At 51.3% G+C, this 23,230-nt stretch overlaps 1 protein-coding gene across 2 annotated transcripts in view; it reads left to right on the top strand.

Moving 5' to 3' along the window:
* The window catches only part of LOC119395193 (collagen alpha-1(II) chain), a 339,079-nt gene that overhangs the window by 183,763 nt on the left and 132,086 nt on the right, over positions 1 to 23,230 (top strand). Inside the window, exon 4 of one of the 2 annotated variants that reach the window (XM_049415840.1) lies at positions 20,040 to 20,390. The exons of the other annotated variant lie outside the window; for it this stretch is intronic. Coding sequence (XP_049271797.1) covers positions 20,040 to 20,186 — 147 coding nt within the window. The 3' untranslated portion in view covers positions 20,187 to 20,390. Of the gene's footprint in view, positions 1 to 20,039; positions 20,391 to 23,230 lie in introns of those variants that run through there. 2 annotated transcript variants of the gene reach the window in all.

Genomic DNA, 23,230 nt, shown 5'->3' with positions numbered 1-23,230 from the left:
TAAAAATTTGTTCAAAACGCCGTTGATTGATGAAATAAACCAACGAAAGACGCCAGATGTTTTGTAAAAGAAAAACGAAAGAACGCCAGATGTTTCTAAAGCAAAACGAAAAATACGCCAGCTGCTTAACGAAAGACGCCAGATGTTTTCTAAAGCATTGGTTTTCTAAACAATGAAAATTCACAGCGTACATGTAAAATTAAAGTGAGCTGCAAGTCGTCATAACTCATCGAACCTTTAGTATAAACGCGCCCGATCTCACGTCGGTGATGATGTACTGGGCAGAATTCACGGAAGATTCACGGTTTACCGGTGAACCTCCGCAGCTTCGCCCACTCATCATCATTCACTCCGTGGATATGCTGTGATTTTTTTCTCGGGGCGAGCGCGTGGGCATGGAACGCAATCAGCCAGGTGAGGCAGGCGCGCGTCGCAGAGCTATTTTTGGTTTGTATTAGCGTGATTCTGAGCGACGCCGAGGCTTTTACGACGCTTGGGCAAAGGTCGCCACCTCGCGGTGTGTTAAGGCATTGACAAAATTCAACTTCTATTGAAAACGCGCCGAATGGGAGAGACGCGTAACGCGTTGCAGGTGCTAGTCGCGGAGGCCACAGCAATGACGAATTACTTTACCTTACCACTCCCAGAGGTCAACACCACCCAGCCGACCGGGAGAGTGGTAGATATAAAAGGCGCGTTCGTAAAGCCTCCAGAGTTTGTGACCGTGGCGCAGTGGATAGCGTTCCCGGCATGTGTGGTTGCGGACCGAGCGGTCATGGGTTCGATGCCCGTTGACGGTACCTTTTTTCTTTGTCATCTGATTGTGTATAATTTTTCTACGTCATTTCCGTGACGGAAGTACGTCACTGAAGTCTTGGTGGACCCCGGCATAAAACACTTTCGTGTTAAAAACTTTTTTTTATATTCGCAGTTGTTCTGTGTACGAATACAACCAACCAACCACGCTCCTTACAAATGGAACGCAAACGACTATGCACGTTTCGAAACTGTTTATTTGCGCCGCGCACCTTCTTTTTTTTTGCGCAACGCGCGCCGAACGCCGCGCACGCCTTGTTTATATATTGTCACGTGGTTGTGACGACGACGAAGACAGCAGTCGGCGTTTGCAGAATGAAACTGTTTATTTGGCCGAACTTGTGGCCGGGAAAATGAGAACTAGAACTACAGCAATACACGCTGTACAATGATAGCGGCGAACAGGGCGTCGTCCGTCGATCAACTGACAAGCAGTCAAGCGCGTCGGCTTTTATACAGGCGCTATCGAACTTTCCAGCGATATCGCTGGTGGCGGCGTTATCTCTCGACAAAGCTGAAACATTCTCGTGCGGCGCGCAATCTTAACAGATTGTTCCAAAACAATCGCGAAGCTTCCTACACATCACGGCGAGGCCTGCGCAGCGCGTTGCCCACAGTCTTTGTGGGTGAAGTTTACACTCATGAAATATAAGACTCGCGGCAATGCTCCCCTCTGAAAAAGCATCGTCCCGATGCTTAAAAACAGAGCATGAATACATGCAATACTAAAGAAAACTAATAAAGAAAGCAAACATTAGAGTCCTCAGGTGCGCTAACGAGCATAGTACGGTTTAAGGCGCACTACATGCACGACCTCGGGTCGAGCTCGGCGCCTCTGGGAGTTCGTGATGCCGTCGGGGACAACCTCGTAGTCGAGTGCGCCGAGACGTCGAAGTACCCTGTACGGTCCGAAGTATCGTCGAAGAAGCTTCTCGCTCAGTCCGCGTCGTCGTATTGGCGTCCAACCCAGACACGGTCGCCGGGCTGGTACTCGACGAAGCGTCGTCGAAGATTGTAGCGACGGCTGTCGGTGTGCTGCTGGGTCTTGATGCGCAGGCGGGCCAGCTGTCGAGCTTCTTCGGCACGTTGTAAGTAAGCGGCGGCGTCGACATTTTCTTCGTCGGTGACGTTGGGTAACATGGCGTCGAGCGTCGTCGCCGGGCTCCTTCCGTAGACCAACTTGTACGGCGTCATCTGCGTCGTTTCTTGGACGGCCGTGTTGTAAGTGAAGGTCACGTACGGAAGGACGGCGTCCCACGTCTTGTGCTCAACGTCGACGTACATGGCGAGCATGTCGGCGATGGTCTTATTTAGACGCTCGGTGAGGCCATTGGTCTGCGGGTGGTAGGCGGTGGTGCGGCGGTGGCTCGTCTCGCTGTACTTCAAGATCGCCTGAGTTAGGTCCACAGTAAAGGCGGTACCTCTGTCTGTGATAAGGACCTCTGGGGCGCCATGACGCAAGACGATGTTCTCCACGAAGAACTTGGCTACCTCGGAGGCACTGCCTTTGGGCAAGGCCTTTGTCTCGGCGTAGCGGGTGAGGTAGTCAGTCGCTACGACAATCCACTTGTTGCCGGAAGTCGACGTCGGGAACGGCCCCAGTAGGTCCATTCCGATTTGCTGGAACGGCCGGTGCGGTGGTTCGATTGGCTGCAGAAGTCCCGCTGGCTTAGTCGGCGGTGTCTTCCGTCGCTGGCAATCTCGGCAAGTCTTGACGTAGTGGGCGACGTCGGCAGCAAGGTGTGGCCAGTAGTATTTTTCCTGTATTCTGGCGAGCGTGCGGGAAACACCGAGGTGTCCAGCCGTCGGGTCGTCGTGTAGGGCCTGGAGGACTTCTGGTCGCAATGATGAGGGCACGACAAGAAGGTAGTCCGTTGGCAGTGGCGAGAAGTTCTTTTTCAGGAGAACGCCGTTCCGTAAGAAAAACGACGGCAGTCCTCGCTTGAATATCCTCGGAACAACGGTGGTCTTGCACTCGAGGTACTCAATAGGGCCCCCCAGTTCCGCGTCGGCCCGTTGCCTTTCGGCGAAGTCATCGGCACTTATAGTTCCGAGGAAGCAGTCATCGTCGTTGTCTTGCGGCGGCGCGTCGACGGGGGCACGAGACAGGCAGTCGACGTCAGAGTGTTTTCGTCCGGACTTCTACACGACGGTAATGTCGAATTCTTGAAGCCTCAGACTCCATCGTACGAGACGACCTGAAGGGTCCTTCAAGTTAGCTAGCCAACATAAGGCGTGATGATCACTGACAACTTTGAAGGGCCTGCCATAGAGGTAGGGGCGAAACTTTGATGTAGCCCAGAGGATGGCAAGGCATTCCTTTTCTGTTGTGGAATAGTTTGCTTCTGCCTTGGATAGTGACCGGCTAGCATAACTGATAACCCTTTCAAGCCCGTCAGTCTTTTGTACAAGGACGGCACCGAGTCCTACACTGCTTGCGTCGGTGTGTTTTTCCGTATCGGCGCAATCGTCGAAATGCGCAAGTATGGGTGGCGTCTGCAGGTGTCGTTTAAGTTCTTGAAAGGCTTGCACTTGTGCCGTTTCCCACCTGAATTCCACGTTATTCTTCGTGAGAAGCGTCAGTGGTTCGGCGATACGTGAAAAGTTTTTGACGAAGCGTCTGTAATAGGCGCATAAGCCGAGAAATCGGCGCACGGCCTTCTTGTCGGTGGGTGGCGCGAAGTCGGCGATGGCAGTTGTTTTCCGCGGGTCTGGGCGCACTCCAGACTTGCTGATCACATGACCCAGAAACAAGAGCTCGTCGTACGCGAATCGGCACTTTTCTGGCTTCAGGGTCAGTCCAGAGGCCTTGATTGCTTGAAGTACTGCCTCAAGCTGCCGGAGATGCTCGTCGAAGGTCGAGGACAACACGACGACGTCGTCCAAATACACAAGGCATGTCTGCCACTTCAATCCGGCCAGTACGGTGTCCATGACACGCTGGAACGTCGCAGGTGCCGAGCAAAGACCGAAAGGCATGACCTTGAACTCAAAGAGGCCGTCGGGTGTTATAAAGGCAGTCTTCTCTCGGTCTCTCTCGTCGACTTCGATTTGCCAGTAGTCCATCGACGAAAAGTACGTCGCGTTGTGAAGTCGATCCAGGGTGTCGTCTATTCGTGGGAAGGGGTACATGTCCTTCTTTGTGATTTTGTTCAGGCGCCGATATTCAACGCAGAAGCGCAGTGTCCCGTCCTTCTTCTTCACTAACACCACGGGTGACGCCCACGGACTCTTGGACGGCTGGATGATGTTGTCGCGTAGCATCTCGTCGACTTGTTTCTTTATCGCGTCGCGCTCTCGAGTCGAAACTCTGTAGGGGCTCTGCCGGAGGGGCCTCGCACTTTCCTCCGTTATAATTCGGTGTTTCGCCACCGGATTTTGTCAAATTCGTGATGACGACGAGAAGCAGTCCTTGTATTGCAGGAGCAGGGATTTCAGCTGGTCTTGCATGACCTTCGGGAGGCTCCGGTTGACGTTCAAATCTGGTTCGGGACCTGATTCGTTGAAGCAGGTTCGGCAGCATCGAAGAGGGCGAAAGCATTGCTGGCGGCCACACATTCGTCGATGTAGGCGACCGTCGTACCAATGTTGAGGTGCCTATATTCGTGGCTGAAATTTGTCAGCACTACCTTTGCTTTACCGTCTCGCAGTTCGGCTATACCTCTTGCGACGCAAATTTGACGATTCAAGAGTAGTTGCTGATCGCCCTCGATGACGCCTTCAATGTTCGAAGGTTTTTCGGTGCCAACGGAAATAATGACGCTGGAGCGCGGCGGGACGGTCACCTGCTCTTCTATCACGTTTAATGCATGGTTCCCTGGCGTCGCGTGGGGCGGGAGCGCTTTGTCTGAGGTTAGCGTTATCGAATCAGACCTCAGGTCGATGACGGCGCCGTGGTCACTTAGGAAGTCCATTCCAAGTATCACATCCCTAGAGCAATTTTGTAGGATTACAAAGCTCGCAGGATAAGTCCGGTTATTGATGGTGACTCTGGCCGTGCAGACACCAATCGGTGTTATCAGGTGGCCTCCAGCTGTCCGGATTTCGGGTCCACTCCAAGCGGTCTGTACTTTCTTCAGCTTGGTGGCGAACGGTCCACTGAAGACAGAATAGTCGGCTCCGGTGTCGACGAGAGCTGTGATGCTGTGGCCGTCGATAAGAATGTCGAGGTCGCTAGTTCGTCGTCTCGCGTTGCAGTTAGGTCGTGGCGTGGGGTCACGGCTGCGTCGGTGTGTTCCGCTGCTTCCATTTTGCGTCGTCGGGTCTTCTTCAGTCCGCGAGATTTCGTCGTCAGGGGTCTGTCTGGTTCGCGTCGTGTCCTGAAGCCTTCGTCGTGGCGGCGGCGTCGGCGGTGGAGGGTCTTCGGTATTTCGTTGTACAGCAACCGCGCCTCCATCGGTTGCTGCCCTTAGTTTTCCGGATACGGGCTAGGCGAGCGGCCCCGGTTCGCGCCAGTGTACGGCCGGCGGTGCGGTGACATGTAGCGGCCGGGCGACGGCGAGCGGGAAGGTCGTCGTTCTTGCCACTGTGTTCCGGTGAGGTAGTCGTTGATGTCGCGCGGCCGTTCGCCTGGCTACGGGCGCGGCGCGTTGATAGCAAATCCGCGTAGTCCCATCTGTCGGTACTGGCAGCGGCGGTACGTGTGGCCGGCCTCTCCGCAGTGGTAGCAGAGCGGGCGGTTGTCGGGGGCACGCCAGACATCGGTCTTCCTCGGGGTGTTGCGCTGGCCGACAGGTGGTGGGTAGGGCGTCGGTGGCGGCGGCGGCGTCTGGCGACGGTACTGTCGCGGCGTGGCGTCTTGGCGGGGGCGTGGAGGAGGAGCATGACGGCGGGCTGCAGCAGCATAGCTAATAGCTTGCGGCTGCGGCTCTGCTAGCTGAGGCGCGCCGAGTGAATGCTGGATCTCCTGGCGCACGACGTCGGCGATGGACTCTACTTGAGGCTGCGACGGAGGTAGAATTTTTCGCAACTCCTCTTGCACGATTGCTCGAATCGTCTCACGCAGGTCGGCGGGTCCTAGGGCTTGAACGTCGGCGTAGCTTGTAGCCGAGAAGCTGCGGTTGTATTGCCGCGTTCGCACCTCAAGCGTTTTCTCGATCGTGGAAGCCTCCGATGCAAATTCGGCGACCGTCTTCGGTGGGTTCCTTATCAATCCAGCGAAGAGTTCCTGTTTGACACCCCGCATGAGGAACCTCACTTTCTTCTCTTCGGGCATACTTGGGTCGGCGTGTCGAAACAGGCGATTCATCTCTTCCGTGTAGATGGCAATATTTTCGTTGGGCAGCTGCACACGGGTCTCCAGCATAGCCGCGGCCCGTTCCTTGCGGACCACGCTCGTGAACGTGCTTAGGAACGTCGTCCGAAAGAGATCCCATGTTTGTAGGGCGGATTCTCGGTTCTCGAACCACGTCCTCGCGGCGTCTTCTAGGTAGAAGTATACGTGGCGCAGCTTGTCCTTGCAGTTCCAGTTATTAAATGTTGAGACCCTTTCGAAGGTCTCGAGCCAAGTCTCGGGGTCTTCACATGGCGAACCACGGAACGTCGGTGGCTCCCTGGGTGGCTGCATCACGATCGCCGTAGGGGGCACTGCGTCAGTCATCGTCTCGGCGGTCGATGTGACTGTCTTCGGCTGCCTGGCGTTTTCGGGAAGGAGCCCGTACTCTGGTTGTAGTCCCTTCTGCCGGCGGCTGGTTCGAGGATCCGGTTTGTCCTTAGAGTCGTCTTCTTCGCGGCTTGGGCTTGGGTCAGCGCTCTGCGGTGGCGTCTGGATCATGAAGCAGCACCTCCACCAGATGTCACGTGGTTGTGACGTCGACGAAGACAGCAGTCGGCGTTTGCAGAATGAAACTGTTTATTTGGCCGAACTTGTGGCCGGGAAAATGAGAACTAGAACTACAGCATTACACGCTGTACAATGATAGCGGCGAAGAGGGCGTCGTCCGTCGATCAACTGACAAGCAGTCAAGCGCGTCGGCTTTTATACAGGCGCTATCGAACTTTCCAGCGATATCGCTGGTGGCGGCGTTATCTCTTGTGCGGCGCGCAATCTTAACAGATTTTTCCAAAACAATCGCGAAGCTTCCTACACATCACGGCGAGGCCTGCGCAGCGCGTTGCCCACAGTCTTTGTGGGTGAAGTTTCACTAATGAAATATAACACTCGCGGCAATATATATATATATATATATATATATATATATATATATATATATATATATATATATATATATATATATATATATTATTTATTTATTTATTTATTTATTTATTTATTTATTCTTCTTTCCGCGCGCGTCGTTTTATTGTCTTTTGAACGTTAATGTGGTTCAGTTGCGTTGGAGCGTTCATTTCTAAATTCTTTTTACTCTCTCTCGCCACCTCTGAAACGTACTGGCAAGTAGCCATCTGCGATGGCGGGGGACGTTTTCAAGAGTAGTCGACTGCGGCGCCGCCGCTATTTTCTACACACAATGGGCCGCTCCACGGCCGCCGGTTGCGCCACTCAAAATAATCTAGTACACTCTAACGGGGTGGTGAATTGTGTGCCACCGGTCTCGAAAAAACATGGCTGATCCCTCCGACATAGGAATCGGTATAACACGAAAGTGAAACGTGTCTTCACAGAAGTAGTGCTTATTGTGTAGTGGTATATGAGAGCTTGTACAATGTCTATTCGTGTTTGGCAGCTATAGCACCGTTTGACGTGGATGCACCCATGTTGACAGCATGTCTCTATCGCGACGACTAAAGCCCATGATCGTGATTAAACCGTTGTGGTAGCTGACGGTGTGAACATATATTTGGACACAGCGAATCGTGAATCCCGCGTAAGGATGATATCAACAAGCTCATAATCAACACTGGTACCCGGTATGCACTTCTTCAAAGCGTCGTCAATTAAGGAGAGAAACGGCATTGCGTGCGCTTTCTAGTAATGGGTAGCCGACGCCTGTGCTCATGCATACATAACACACATTGCGCTTCAGCAACACGGGAGGAGGTTCGTAGCCTGTGCCGCAAACACGTGCGTCCCGCTGGCCTCTATCTCGCAGGCGCTGCTCTCGCTCCACCACGGCACGACATTCGCCCGTCGAAATCGCGTCCTTTCTGCGACGCATATTGCAGCAGTTTTGTTAGTCGGTGCTCTCGCAATTGAAGCAGTCGGCGGCGGAGAAATCCCGTTGGTGCACGTAGAAGCTGCACTACTCCGATGAGCCGACGCACGCTAACACGAAGCCAAAGGCAAAGAACGTAACTGCGTCAAGGGTGCCTCGGCGACGCCAGCGCGGCCAGTCTAGCACTCTGGTATCGAGACGCTTTAACCATGACCTCCGATATCGCATGCAATCTCGGAGTAAGCGCTAGTAAGTGTCGATCGTGAAGCATTACTTCTTTTCACATCTCACAGACGGCGGCACCGTCCCGCTCCGCCCGCTGCGAAAGAGAATGTGTGAAAGATATAAGGCGCGTTCGCGCCGAGTCTACCATCTCCCGAGTTAGCTTAGTCGGTAGCGCGTTGGGCGCTTGCCGTCGTGGCCGCAACGTCGTGGGTTCGATTCCCAGCGGGGGTATCTTTTTCTTGGTTTTTTTCTTTCTCACCCGTTGGCGTCCATTTTATCAACGTCATATCCGTGACGGATGTGCTTGGTGGACCCCGGCATAAAACACTTTCGTGTTAAAAAAAAAAACTTCGTTGCCTCCGCAATTAGCTACGGCAAGGGGCCGTAGCTGTGACCGCCCACTCGGTGCGTTTACAATAGGAGAAGTGCGATATCATCAGCGCTTTAACACACCGCGAGGTGGCCGCTTTAGCCCAAGGCTCGCTCATAGCACCCATCCATATCGAAAAATAGCTCTCCGACGCTCGCCTGGCTGTCGCACCGCGCTCCCCGCTCGTCCTGTGGGAATTATTGGCCAGGCTAGAGGGACGACACGGCGCTCGTCGCGTTTCTCTTTGAAGGAGTGCATTTTGAGTGTCAATGTTTACTATGTGCTTGTTTATGCCATCTTTGCGCGGTATTCACCATATCCGCGTCCAGGTATATCATGACAACTTCAGCTAGAGCGGTGGTTAAATCATGATCATGGGCGTTAGTCCTCGGTACGGAGATGTGCCACTAGGTGTCAACTTGGGTGCGTCCACAACAAGCGGTGCTATATTTGCCAAACAAAAAGAGACATTGTAGAAGCTCTCATATACCACTAGTCCCTGCTGAGATAACTGTGGCAGCATAGAGACAGTAAAACACATATTACTGTAATGTTCCGCGTACCGCGATGAGAGCGAATTGTTTAATCGACAAATGAACATGATCTGCCACGATCACTTAACACTACACAACATATTAGGCCCAATGCCCAGCCCTTGAAAGCAGCAACGGATTTTACAGTCACTCTTTAATTACCTCTCAAAAATTCGCCTAGTCGGAAAGCCTTAATGGTTGGCGATTTCACATAGCAAAGCCTCAACTTACCTGGCGCCCTAGTTGCAAATATTTAAATCAGGTTCACTTGCGCATTTCATTTTTATTATTCTCTTTTTTATTATTATTTCCTTCCCTCTCTTCTTTAGTCTGTCAATCCCCTATACAGAGTAGCATGCCAGCCGTATACAAACGCCGGCAAAAATCTCTGGGGTTCAACCATACTTTACGTATGTTCTGCGTGCGTTTGTATGTGTGCGTGTATATATACGCAAGCAAAGCTGAAATATTCCGGGGAGGGTGGTTTCAACCCCCCCCCGCCCCCCCGTGGCTACGCCACTGCTTCGGGGGGGGGGGGCATAATCCTTTTCAGACTGCTGTAAATTGGTGTGACCTCTTAAAGTGCACCTTTCAGGGAGCGGCTCGCTGTTGGCGCGTTTTGCCGGTAATGTGTTCAGGCCTTTACAGCGCAGAAAAAAGCCGAGAGGAGGCGTTCGCTGTGCTTGGATACGTTTTCGTTTCGGTCGCTCAGAAGTGTTTTGCCGCTAATGTGTTCAGGCCTTTACTCTGCAGAAAAATACCGAGAGGAGGCGTTCGCTGTACACGGATACGTTTTCGTTTCGATCGCTCACAGGTGCTTCTGCACGATTTTAAAGGCGAAAGCCTTTAATAGGCACTTTTAGCCGGGCATATACGATCCGTTCCGGTCAGACCGGCGAATTCACACGAACGCGTAGAAGGATCTGTAGTGCGCGTGACTCAATTCACACACAAACACGTTGAAAGAACTGTAGTACGCGTGCGCAGAACGATCGTGCGACCGGCGGAACGTAGAACGCATCTCTCGCTCCGCTCGTGAAGCCAACTGACCGGAGCGTGAAGGTGCGTCCACTTGGTTTTAGGGGCGAAGCTCCTTATAGCGGCACCCGTTCGTCCCTCGTAGCGTAGTATGTAACCAGTCTTACGCTTTGACCTGCAAGGTGGTGCCGGTGGGAGATTTTTCCTGTGCGTTGTTGAACAATAAAAAATTCGCAGCGTTAGCTAAAAGCCGACTTCTTCTGTCTGTCATTCCCATTAGCAGCCATTCTTTACCTCCAAGGTAGTGCCTGGTGAGATTTCTCCTGTGCGTGATTAAACAATAAAAATTTTGTTCAAAACGCCGTTGATTGATGAAATAAACCAACAAAAGACGCCAGATGTTTTGTAAAAGCAAAACGAAAGAACGCCAGATGTTTCTAAAGCAAAACGAAAAGACGCCAGCTGCTTAACGAAAGACGCCAGATGTTTTCTAAGCAATGGTTTTCTAAACAATGAAAATTCACAGCGTACATGTAAAATTAAAGTGCGCTGCAAGTCGTCATAACTCATCGAACCTTTAGTATAAACGCGCCCGATCTCACGTCGGTGATGATGTACTGGGCAGAATTCACGGAAGATTCACGGTTTACCGATGAACTTCCGCAGCTTCACCCACTCATCATCATTCACTCCGTGGATATGCTGTGATTTTTTCCGTCGTTTTGCGGCCAAGCTTACCGCGTCTCGGCAAGACGCGCTCATCGGAAACACGAAATACACGCAGTACCTTGCACTCTCTCGAGACGCTACATCTGGGAAGGGCTGAGCGTAAGCGACGCTCAGCTAAAAGAGCCTAATGTCTCATACTTGCCGCGTCCGTCCATCCGTGCGTGCCCCGGAATGGTGCCATCTGTGACCTCTCCCTTTTACACACTCTCGGGAATCACGTGATGGTACAGCGGCGCATAGCAACAGTTGCGCGTTGCTAATTCCAACGCGCGTTGCGCAACTGTGGAGCAACACGGCGGCTGCGTCCACCGGTGGCGTCCGTCCATCAACGCGCAAGAGTTGCGCGTTGCTCCTCCCAGCGCGCGTTGCGCAACGTGGCGGCGGCATCCGTCCGTCACCGCGCATCAGTTGCGCGTTGCTCCTTCCAACGCGCGTTGCGCAACTGTTGCGCGACGCGGCGGCGGCGTCCGTCCGTGCGCCCTCGCACGCTCTCAGGAATCTCGCGATGGCGCAGCGGCGCGCGCGGCGACGCTCCTGTTCGTCAGACGTCCTGTTGGAGCAGTCTATACTCCGTTTCATACATCAGGTGCAACGCTGTGAAGGCTAGCGAGACTTCTTGCAGTAAATCCGTCCGCGTTAAGAAATAGTTCGATGTTCTTACCACCCAAAATTGACTTTTTTTTTCGCTTTCACAGTGGGCAGTTACAGAAAATGTTTTGTCTCTTACAAATAAACAAACGCCGTTATATCTGCGGTATTACGCAGCTCAATCACTGAGCGTCTAGTTGCTTTTGTTTTTCGTTATTTTATTTGTGGCCCGTCGCCACGCGTCGCGCGCTGGTTCGTGCTCAGCTTGCGCGAGCGTTTACAACGACAAAAGCCGAACACTGGACGCGCGGATTTACACATTTTGTCTATTGAACTTCTTGCATAGCTTCCACAACGTTGCACTTGATGTGTGAAACGGAGTATAGCTAGTCGGATGTCTTCCAAGCAGCCCGGTGATGATTGCACGGAAAGCGGTTCGGAGTAACGCCCAAGAATGTTCATTCCACCGATACCATGGCATAGCCAGTCAAATGGCCACAGGCTTTCGCCGAACACACTTTGGAATTCGCAAAGGGTCCTTCAATTTTGTTTCGTCATATTTGGCATCATTGTCATCGGCTCTTTGAGAGGTAGTTCAATATAGACGCCCAGGACTTCCGCCTTATAATTATCTAAGGTCGGTCTTCGTAATATTTGTTGCCCTTTCTCTCTGATCCGTATTTTGGTAAGCTTATCAAGCTTTTAAAGAATAACTGTTTGGCATTAGCGTGTTCTATTCCTGGCCAAGTTATTGCGTCTCTTGTTGGCGCACGACGACGGCATAACACTATAAAACATTATTCTTATCACAACAAAACGTACTACGAATATTCGAGTGCTATCATGGTCACCCGCAAGATCTTAGCACACGTCCGTTATTCTTTATTTCCATTTACAAGAAAAGAACATGTAATATTTAAAGTTACTATTGTAGGTCCAAAGTAATAAGCTATGGGCACACTGCGCTTGCATAGACGGCTCCACCAGCGCGGCGGCGTTCAGCACCAACGCGGCCGTTTTCGCGTCTCTGGGGTGAGATCGTTCGCTCCCAGACCACACGCGCGGCTGCGTGTACAAGCATGGTGTCGTCAGCGTGCGTTCCTCTGCTACTGCTGGCTGGTTTTCAGACCGTCACACGTTTGGTTGAATTTTTCAGAGGAGTAATCATTAATAAAGGCAAGCTTCTGTGCGAGGCATGTACATAATGTTAAGGAACTTGTCTCTGCGGACGGAAGCGTGGTGACAGGTCAGTGTGTGTTCCAAACGTGCATCAACGCTCCGTCAGAGACCATTAAGTTGGCAGTAAATAAGCATTTTTATTTAATGGTCTTGTTTTATTTCCTTCTGTTACGTGGTTTTGAAGCTCTCTCGAAACAGATGCGTCATTGACGCGACGGCGACTGCAGAGCACGCATAGCCGGATAGTGCAAGCTCGCTGCGGCAGTGGCCGTGTACCTGCATAGATATGAAAACTGATTTTAGCACGAAGATTTTGTTATGTAAAGCTAACAAAAATAACATACGAGCATGACAAGCGCTAAACCGGTACACCAGCCCTTAAGATATAAACTGCGAATTGCATACGTCTAGAACGAACACAATATTCATCGCTGTCAAGCCTAAACAACGTGCAAAACACGCATAAATGTTACCACACCTATCGTAACGTTGACATGAGCGAAATGTTGCAGCTTTCTTCTAAGAGGATGGAAAAATCGTTGGGAAGTAGGCTGGGTGCTCCTGTTCACCAGCCTTAGCATTGCCCACGAAATGCCTACTGCAAATTCTGCTAATTTCTGTGGGCTCCCAGTCTACTCCATCAACGCTGCGCATGAAATAAGACCCAGAATTAAACAAGGTATTCGCTATACCAATTCAGCGTGAAAAATATACATCAAGTAAGGCCCAAAGTCGAGCTAGTTGGTATAGATTCATCTTGAGAAGGTTTTAGCGCAAATGCTGGTGTTGCGCTGGCAGCGCTGGTGTTGTTTCCTCCCTCTGTGTCCCTGTCCTAGATTGCGCTAAAACATTCTCAAGATGAAAAAATACATCGCCATTTGGAGACCATGACTAAATGGTGTATCACAATTAAGACAGGTCTGAAGCAATGTTTCATTCCATGGGGCCTCTTCCATGGAATAAACGTAACACCCTTCACCGAATAAAATGACAAAATGTCTTACTTGTCTCGGCGAACAAGTTGTATCCAACGTTGGCGTCTCCTTCTCCCAGTGAGACTTCGGGAAGCGGTAAAATTTTGTCCCAGGTGAATTGCTGTGGGTATTATTGCGAGAGCAATTATATAGACACTCTCGGCTGGATTTTGCCGTCGCCGTCGCCGCCGTCATGCACCGTATATGTATGTATGAATATATATCAAAGTCCCAAAGAAAAATAATTCCGAAAAATGCTTCCGAAGCGCGGAATCGAACCAGGGACCTCTCGTTCCGCAGCGGGTGGCGCTAACAACTACGCCAGAAAGCGCATATCCTTCAGGTAGCTAACAGCGAGCGTTATATACAAACCCTTTACCGCTGGCAGGACTCAGAGACGGCAAGCGCTTATAAGCGTTTCTTCCTTACCAGCGAGATGGCGCGAGGAGTGCGACGGGCAGATTTAAAAGTCATCGGCGAGCTCGCTCGCTTCTTCTATTTGCGCAGGGAGAACCTTGGCCTTCCGCTGTGTGCTCGCGCGGTTTCATCGTGGTGAGGAGAAGAGGGATGTTTCGAGCTTTCACCATGATATGTGCGCTCATGTTACGAAGTGTACGAAAGTCACTCGAGCTCAAGGTACACCGCTAAAGGAACAAACAGAAGATGAGCGCGAACTACCAAATGTTACAGCTCGACACTTGAAGCACGCTAGTTTCCTTCGCTGCTTCGGCCGCCGTTGCAACAGGAGTGCTGTTCAAACTGAGAGTATCCATTGGCGAGCCTCACTTCGTATAGCATTAGTTTCTTGTTATCGCATTCATTGCTTCGCCCTTGCGGCGAAACTGTGACTTTTTATGACAGCCCACAACACAACAAATCTTGTTCCTGCGATACTGAGCCATGGAACGACCGCCAAAAACGAAACTGCGGAAAAGGACGAAGGAGCTGGGACGAACGCTGTAACTGGCCGCGGCGTCCGAAAGCTTCCATCACCCCACGGACGCGCGCGCCACCGCTAGTGTCGTTCCCGTCAGCGGAGAGTTAGAAGCGCAGTATGCCCATATCCCTTGTGGGATTCTTCTCGATGCGTTGAGTAGTGCTCCTGCACACAGAACATAAGAACACCAATAACTAGAACGACCTGTGGTCAGTAACATATTGTCACGTCGCCGTTATGGTGAAGAAGGCCCCAGCAGGACTCGTAAATGTGGAACTCTTCATTTGGGCCAACTTGTGCCCGTAAAATGCAAGGTCAAAGTACAAGCAACTGAAGCTGTACACTGATAGCAGCGCGAACAGCGTCGGCCGTCGAGTTATCTGCAATGCGGTGGACCATGTCCTATCGAAGATTCCAGCGTTATCGCTGGTGGCTGCGTAAGTTCCAGAATAATGCTTAGTGTTCCGATGTCCGCGTAATGTTGTCGGAAGGCGCTAAAATTATATGGAAGGTTCGCAGTCATTCGGGTGCGGCTTGTGCTAGGCAGTAGTTACCCAAGTTATGGGCCGCGGTTACATAAAAAAATAAAAAAGAGCGCGCGTGGCATTGCACCCCTCTGAAAAATCTGCGACAGTCTTGTTTAGACGTTCGGTGAGGCCATTTGTCTGTGTGTGGTAGGTGGTGGCCTGCCGGTGGCTTGTCTGGCTGTATCTCAGGATTGCCTGAGCTTGGTATGCAGTAAAGGCCGTACCTCTGTCGGTTACGAGGACCTATGGGGGGCCATGACGCAGGAAAATGTTCTCAAAGAAGTACGTGGCAACTTCGGCGGCACTGCCTTTGGGCAGGGTCCTTATTTCGGCGTAGCGGGCAAGGTGGTCGGTAGCTGCGACGATCTATTTATTTCTGGAAGTCTACGTTCGGAATGACTCCAGTAAGTTCGGCTGGTCTTGACGGTGGTGTTTTCCGTCGCTGACAGACTCCGCAAGTCTTTACGTATAGGGAAGGGGTTTCAAACACGTGGTCCGCGGGCCACATACGGCCCTTGGTCCTTTCGCCAGTGGCCTGCAGCGCGCACACGACTGTCTTCGTCCCATATATAGTTTTATTGTCTTAACAAGTAATACACGAGCTTTCAAAGCACAATCGACAGCTGCCCACACCATAAAAGAAGTTCATGGGCAATGCCGACGGCATGTGTAAGTGAGCGTGTTCAAAACTTTAGCAGCAATTTTGCAGTTCACAAGGAAAACGTTCTCTGACTGTGCTAAGTGGTATTCACATTATTTTCTCACCCATTGTGATTAACAACACTTCATTCGGGAAGGCTACACAGACGTTACGGGCTGAAACTTTTCTTTTCGTGAGGCATTCCATGCGGTCACCATCTGTTAGGACATAACAAAAACTCTGCTTAAGAATCGGAGTCTAGATTTTAGTCATTCTGGATATTGGTATCAATATGTTTCTTAAATCCAAACGCCACATTCCCCTCAGAAATGACTCCCTTATGGAAGATATGGGGAATTCCCATTCAATGGCAACGTTAGCTGACATTTCGTTCAACCACCCCCTTCCTTCTCCACCCCCCACGGGTCAACCTTCACTGTCTGGGCCCTTACGGGAGTAAGTTTCGAGACTGCAACCCGCTAGCTGAGGCGACTTTGACACCCCTCTTACAGGGCGATGTCGGCAGCGAGGCGAGGCCGCTAGTAGTTTTCTTGTATCCTGGCCAGCGTGCAGGAAAATCCACGGTGTCCAGCCGTCGAGTTGTAATGCAAAGCTTCCAGAACCCCTGCACGTAATGCTGAAGGCATTACGAAGAGGCAGCTGGCTCGATGTAGCGAGTTCTTCCTTAGGAGAACGTGGTTTCGCAAGACAGATGACGCCAGTATTCACTGGAATAGCTTCGGAACAACGTTGATCTTGCGTTCGAGGTATTCCTCGAGGCCCGTGAGCAGCGGGTCAGATCGCTGTCATTCAGCTAAGTCGTCGGCACTTATGTTTTCCAAGAAGCAGTCATCATCCTAGTTGTCATGCAGAGGCGGGTTGACGGGGGCGCGATACAGGCAGTCGGCGTCAGAGTGCTTTCGTTCGCACTTGTGAACGACGGTATTGTCCAATTCTTGAAGTCTCAGACTCCACCGTACAAGGCAACCTGAAGGGCCCTTCAATTTAGCTAGCCAACACAAGGCGTTGCTGTCGTTCACAACTTTGAAGGGCCTGCCATAGAGGCAGGGGCAAAACTTTGATGTAGCCCAAATGATGGCGAGGCACTCCTTTTCTGCTTTGGAAGAGTTGGCTTCCGCCTTGGTCACCGACCGGTTGAATAACTGATAACCCTTTCTAGTCCGTCAGTTCTCTGCACAAGGATGGCGCCGAGTTCTACGGTGCTTGCGTCGGTGTGGATTTCCGTATCGGCGTATTCATCGGAATGCGCAAGTATCGGATACGTCTCCAGGCGTCGCGACGGAACTTTAGCGGTGCGGCGTCTTGACGTGGGCGCGGAGGGGAAGCATGATGACGGAGTGCAGCAGCATAGCCGACAGCTTGCGGCTGCGGCTGAGCTGGCTGAGGAACGCCGTGTTACTGCGGGATTTGCTCGCAATCGATGTGACCTCAGACTACGGAAAAGAGAGCTTCCGCAGCTCCTCTCGCACAATGGCTCGGATGGTTTCGCGCTGGTCGTCGGAGCCGAGAGTTTCAGCAGCTACGCTGTCTGGAATCAGACGACGACTGTACGGTCGGGTGCAGTGGCGTAGCCAGGGGGCGGGGCACACTGGGCCCGCGCTCCCCCCCGAAATTTTTAAAGACGATAGTCTTTCTTGGGGAACTTAAACGCAGAAATTTTGGTCTGTCTGTCTTTCTTTCTGTCTTTCTGTTTGTCGGCACGTCCCTCGATTCAGCCACTCGGCCAAAGTTGAACCACTTGCCCAAGGGCCAGCCGTCTTGAACTGGTACGGCTGTTCATACTTGTGAACGTTGTCGATCAAAAAGTAAATATCATGCATATCTGAGGTGCAACATCACTAGGTAAGTATTAGGCGGCGTGTTCCTTTAATAGAAAATGCATACATACGTAATTTTAAGGACCCTAGTTTCTTAAGCTGCGCTGAAAATGCATAAGAATGGAAGCTTGAGCGAGTTGGTATGCGTTCATCTTTGTTGAAACAGCGCTCACTAGACGACGACGAAGTAAAAGAAGGCCAAGACAGGCGCTGCCTGTCCTGTGCCTTCTTTACTTCGTCGTCGTCTAGTGAGCGCTGTTTCAACAAAGCTGAAAATGCGACTGCGCTGAAATTTTCCTTCCTCCGTGCCCCTCGCACGAGCTCATTGTTGTGTTTCGGTTTCGGTTCTGTATTGCACTGTACGAATGCCATGGGTTGGTGTTGAAAAACTTTAGTTTTGAGAAGGCCAAGAAGGTGAAAAAAGAATATTTAAAAAATGAAAAAGCAGCGTTGTGGGCGGCCTTCAGGCTGCCGGTTGTGGGCGCCGCTCTGGCGTTCCTGTTTTACCCAGGCGACGTGTAAATAAAAGAGTGTGTGGAGAGTACTCGTTGAGTGCGGACGTTTCTCTGCTTCAGCGCTTCGCGCCAAACCGCGTTTTCGGCTGGCTGGCGTCCCCGCCGGTCGCGGTTGGTCACCGCCGGTCTTCGCCTGCTGCTGCGCCGGGACTACCAGCACGCAACACAGCACTCATGTTTCCCGACGTATTGCCAGATGGCGTCCATATCTCACACAGCGCCTCTTCTATCGTCTTTACACGACATTGCAGCGAAGCACGCAGATACGCGGCCAATTTTTTTCTTGGGGGATACAAATCACAAGATGACACTCAACCCCACTTATCTGCCCAGAGCCAATGTCGGATCAAGAAGGTGCCACCTCCCGAAAAAAAATTCTGCCTACGCAACTGGTTGGGTGCGCATTTTAGCGTATTCTCGATCGTTGTTGCCTTCGAGAGGAATTATTGAACTGTCCTGGGTAGTTCTTCATCAGTCCCACGAAGATTTTTAACCCTCGCACGAGGAAACGAATTCTCTTCTCCTCAGGGATGTCAGCGTCGGCGTTGCGGAAAAAGTCGGGCCATTTCTTCATGAACACAGTGACGTAGGCACAAATGTTTTCCGGGATGGGGGGGGGGGGCACGCCTTTCACCTGCCGTGGGGTCCGGGCATGTAAATGTGGGCGAGTGTCATTTCGTGCTCTGTAACACATGGCATAGAAAAATTTCGGGGGAGCGAGGCCCGGGCCCGGTGTGCCCCCCTCCCCCCTCCTGGCTACGGCACTGCGTGAACGTCATGACGTTTTCGTTTGGTAGCTGCACTCGCGCCTCCGAAAAAGCGTCAGCCCTTACGCACTACGCTCGTGAAGGTGTCAAGGAATGTGGTTCGGAAGAGATCCCAGGTTCGTACTGTATACTCCAAATTCTCGAGCCAGGTTATCGCGGCGTCTTCTAGGTAGAAGTACAGATGACGTAGTTTCTCTTCACTGTCCCAATTGTTGAATGCTCCGACGTAGTCGTATGTTTTCAGCTAGCTTTACGGGTCCTCTAAGGCTGATCCGCGGAAGGTGTACTCCCTGAGTTGCTGCATCACGATTGTAGCCGGGGACACCGTGGTCGTCATCATGGCAGTTGTCTTCATCGCCGTGGCTGTCTTATTGGGTGGGTCCCTCGTGAACTCTAGTGCTCACGCTGTGCCCGTAATGTCATCGAAAGATTCGAAAATAATCAGAGACGTTCCTAGTCATTCGGGACCTTTCGTACCCTCGGAAGTAGCGAGAGAGCAAGACCTCGAGGAGCGCAACGCACGAGACTGACGCAATGGCCGCCTCCCAATGAAAGCTCGTCCTCCCTGCGTGGAGGGAACCTAATCGTCTCTGCGGGCATTTTCATAAAGTTGTTCGCTATCTCGCTGTACTAGTTCAACTGATCAACGTGACTTAAAAAGGCATTCGATCGTGTTACAGATTGTGTTGCGGAAAAGAAATTCGCTATCCATTGAATCTTGTTAAAATGAAGGGAGCTAGCACTGCGTTCAACGCCACTTTACTGGGGGATTTAAAAAAATTTCTTACAGATAAATTGTTCACTTAATGGACGTTCGTTCAAGTGTTATGTTACTGTATTGCGTTATTGATCTTATTTTTCGTATTTCATTGCTACTTACTATCATGTGCCTTTTTACATTTGTGATGGTGATATGTCGGGTTAAAAATTACCTGATGGTGAGTCCTTGTATAAAATATTGTTCCCTAATTGCTTCCAAGTTGTGTAAACATGTCTTTATTCTAGACTGCGTTTTGGAGATAAAACCTCCGTCAGGCTCTGTAGCCTTTCTGTTAAATGTACAGAAAATAAATAAATAAAAAAAACAGATACCATGATCTGCCGATGAGCTACACCGCAGAGGCAGACTCCGGAGTACTTTCGACCACGGCGCTCTCGTGACGTGCGCCGGCAATTTTTTGCATTTCGCCCCCAACAAAATGTAGCCGCCCTGGTCTGGAGTCGAACACGCACCTTTGAGGTTTCTTGCTGAATTGCACGACCACAGTAAGCATGGACATTGTAAATGTAATGGTATTTTGCTTACAGGATCGTTCAGACAAGTGGAGCTACACCATCCTGCAGTATAAATCCGACAAGGCACAACGGCTCCCAATCGTGGACATTGCCCCGAAAGACATAGGCCTCAAGAACCAGGAGTTTGGAGTAGAAGTTGGACCTGCCTGCTTCTACTAGAGATACAAGATCACTGACAATTTTCCCGACGCTGCGCGCAGTTGAAAATGGACTTATAAAGCATTTTAATGTTTTATACATGTAGATCGCTGCATTGTGCCTCAGTAACATGTGAATAAATTATTTTCGTTTACCAGTGTTGAGAAAGCTGGTTGTCACTCTGACCGGCTTGTATACCAGGAATAAATTAATTCTCACTAAAGTTCGCCCAGAGTTCATGGTGCCTTCCTCGGTGTTTCTGTATCAGTGCGCTAGAAGGTTTGCCCGTTTCTTATGGTTAGTGATGGCTCCGTCTATTATAGAACGCAGTACGGCATCCAATCCACGCCACACATCTACACCAATGACACCGCAACATTGTACACGAGAATGAGTGCACAATGACGCAGAATCACCTTTCAGAGTTGTTTAAGCGGTAGTAAGTGTTCAATTTTATTCTATGTAGCGGTCGTGTCTGGAACGCTGTTTTCGGGCGGCCATCACAACGGAATCTTTCATCCTCTTTCCAGTTTTCGTCAACGTCAAGAACGGCCCATCAAAATGACAGTATACTACCAAGCGCGTGACACCAGACCTTGCCAACGAAAGGGACCATCCCGCGAACATAAAAACGTGTGCTTGGAGTTAATTTTCTCAAAGCGGAATTTTCCTGAAATCTGCAATTCTTGCCATCAAGTTTACACGGTGCGCTAGAGTGGGCGCTCATTCCGCCAAAAGGAAATATTTCAATGAAACACCCATGGGAAGTACTCTGTTTTTCAATAGTTTTTCTTTAATGCGAAAGTGTTTGTGCCAGGGTACACCAGAGTGTATTGACGTATTTCCGTGACGCAAATACACCAACAAAATCAAAGCGATCACATGGCTATAAAAAAAGTCACAAGTTTCGCCGCAACGGCGAAGCAATGATTGCGATAGCAATAAATTGTAATGTAACGCGAAGAACGGAAAGCAGCTCGAAATTGCCAGCGCATCGCTCGAGCCAAAGGACGCACGAAAAGAACGCACACAGGACGAGCGCGAACTAATGCGTCACAGCTCGACACTTGAAGCGCACTGCTCAAACATAAAAGCAGGACGCACGAAACAAACGAACAGGTACACACAAGACGAGCGCGAACTAATTGTCACAGTTGTTACTTATTTCTGTTTGAACAGCGCGCTCCTTTCGCAAACGCGGCCACTGCAGCGAGCGAAGCGAAGCACCCCACCGGCCGCCCCTTCTTTCCTTGAGATAAGAGCACGAAAGCGACGACCCCTGTAGAGCGAACAGCAACGGCGTTCGCAGGGGCGGGGCGACGATCTTTAAAGCGCGCAACACGCGCGCACGTCGCGCCATCTATGCGGCCACTAAGAAAGCATGCTGAATACATGGTGTATATAAATAGCTCGCAGTTAGCAGGCTGACAGACGGTGCTGCGTGGCCTAACGTCTAACGCGGCGGGCTGCAAAGCGAGAGGTCGCCCGTTCGATTCCGCGCGTCAGAAAGAATTTCTTAATTATTTTCTTTGTGGCATTTCTATATATATACATACTTATACATATACGGTGAATGACGGCGACGGGGGACGGACATTTTCCAGCCGAGACTGTCCATATAATGCTATCGCAATAAAGAAAAAGGTTTGTTTGACCGGGGTCGAGCCCACGGCCTTTCGGTTTGCGACGATGGCTGGCGGACGTTCAACCGACTACGCCACAGCCAAGCACATGACCGAGGCTACACGAACGCGCCTTTTATCTCTCGCACTTTGTTCCCACGGTGCTCTTGTTCGCGAGGTGGTGTCGCCATCTGGATGCCGACATTACAACCTGGACGCGGTAGAGAAGCGATGCGTGCCCTCTGCGATCACCTCCGGCGACGTGCTGCTGCTACGACCGTCCCTTTCGGCGCGTTTTCAACAAGCGAAGAGTATTTGCGAACGTTTAACACATCCCGAAGTGGTGGCTCATAGCATCCATCCATATTAAAAAAAATTACACCATCTCCCACTCAAGGAAACCATGAGGGGATGCGAGGGAGCATTGGGGGGGGGGGGGCACGCCTAGTTTCCGTTACGTTCACTCGGTGTTTCTGTTAGTGTGTAAGATTTGCATTTAGTGTTTGTGTATCATTGCGTTGTGCTTGTGCGTTCCTTTCTGTTAGCGCCGAGTGAACGAGTGGCGCCGACGTTGATCTTACAACTCATCTGAATGGGAGCGAAGCGAGAATGACGGAAGCCGACCGAGCGCACTCGCATATATACACATGAAATGGGAGGGGAGAGTGGGTTACAGTCTGTATTTGGCTGCGGCGCGGCTGCATCACGTGGGAGGAGAGGCTGCGCCGCGGCTGCATCGCGGGGGAGGTGAGGAGAGTGAGCGACCGAACACTTACCAAAAGGAGGAGAGTGGGAGAGAGAGAAGGCGCATGCGCGGTGGAGCGCGGACGCCACCACCGACGACGCGCACAGCCCCGAAGAAAAGCTGCTTCGCATCTAAAAGAAAATTGGGGAGGGGTGAATCATGTAGGGAACGGTGTTTCAGCTGCATCAACATGATACCTGTGAGGGGCCAAGCATGCAGTGTGCGCTGGTGTTTCCCACAGCAAAATCACTGCTAGTGGGCAATGAGAGACATAAGAAAGATTAGACACAGAGACCCGCGGTCCGCTTTTAGTTAACGTGCACGTTGCGAACATTTATTGTTCAACTACGCAAAAGAGAAATCTCTCGCCGGCACGACATCGCGGGTCATGATCCAGTGCCTATATATACGGGGTGGCCGGTGAACGGCTGTGCAGCGAGAGCAGTCGGTTTTAAATGCGGAGCATTTCTTAGTCGCACCGGCCGCGTCGGCTGCCGTCCACACCCCCCACTGCGCCTACTCGGCTCGTCTCGTGCCGGCAGCAAGCCTCTCCTCTCCCTCCCTCGCATACTCGGCTCGTCTCGTGCCGTCAGCAGGCCTCTCCCTCCCTCCCTTCCTCCCTCCTCTCCGTCCCTCCCTCGTCTCGATCGAACGGGGGCGGTGTGTATATAAGCGCGGCTGCGCGCGTTCGGAGTTCA

The sequence above is a fragment of the Rhipicephalus sanguineus genome, chromosome 5 (assembly GCF_013339695.2).
Source record: "Rhipicephalus sanguineus isolate Rsan-2018 chromosome 5, BIME_Rsan_1.4, whole genome shotgun sequence".
Classification (NCBI taxonomy): Eukaryota; Metazoa; Arthropoda; class Arachnida; order Ixodida; family Ixodidae; genus Rhipicephalus; species Rhipicephalus sanguineus.
This window is presented reverse-complemented; position numbering and strand designations above follow the sequence as displayed.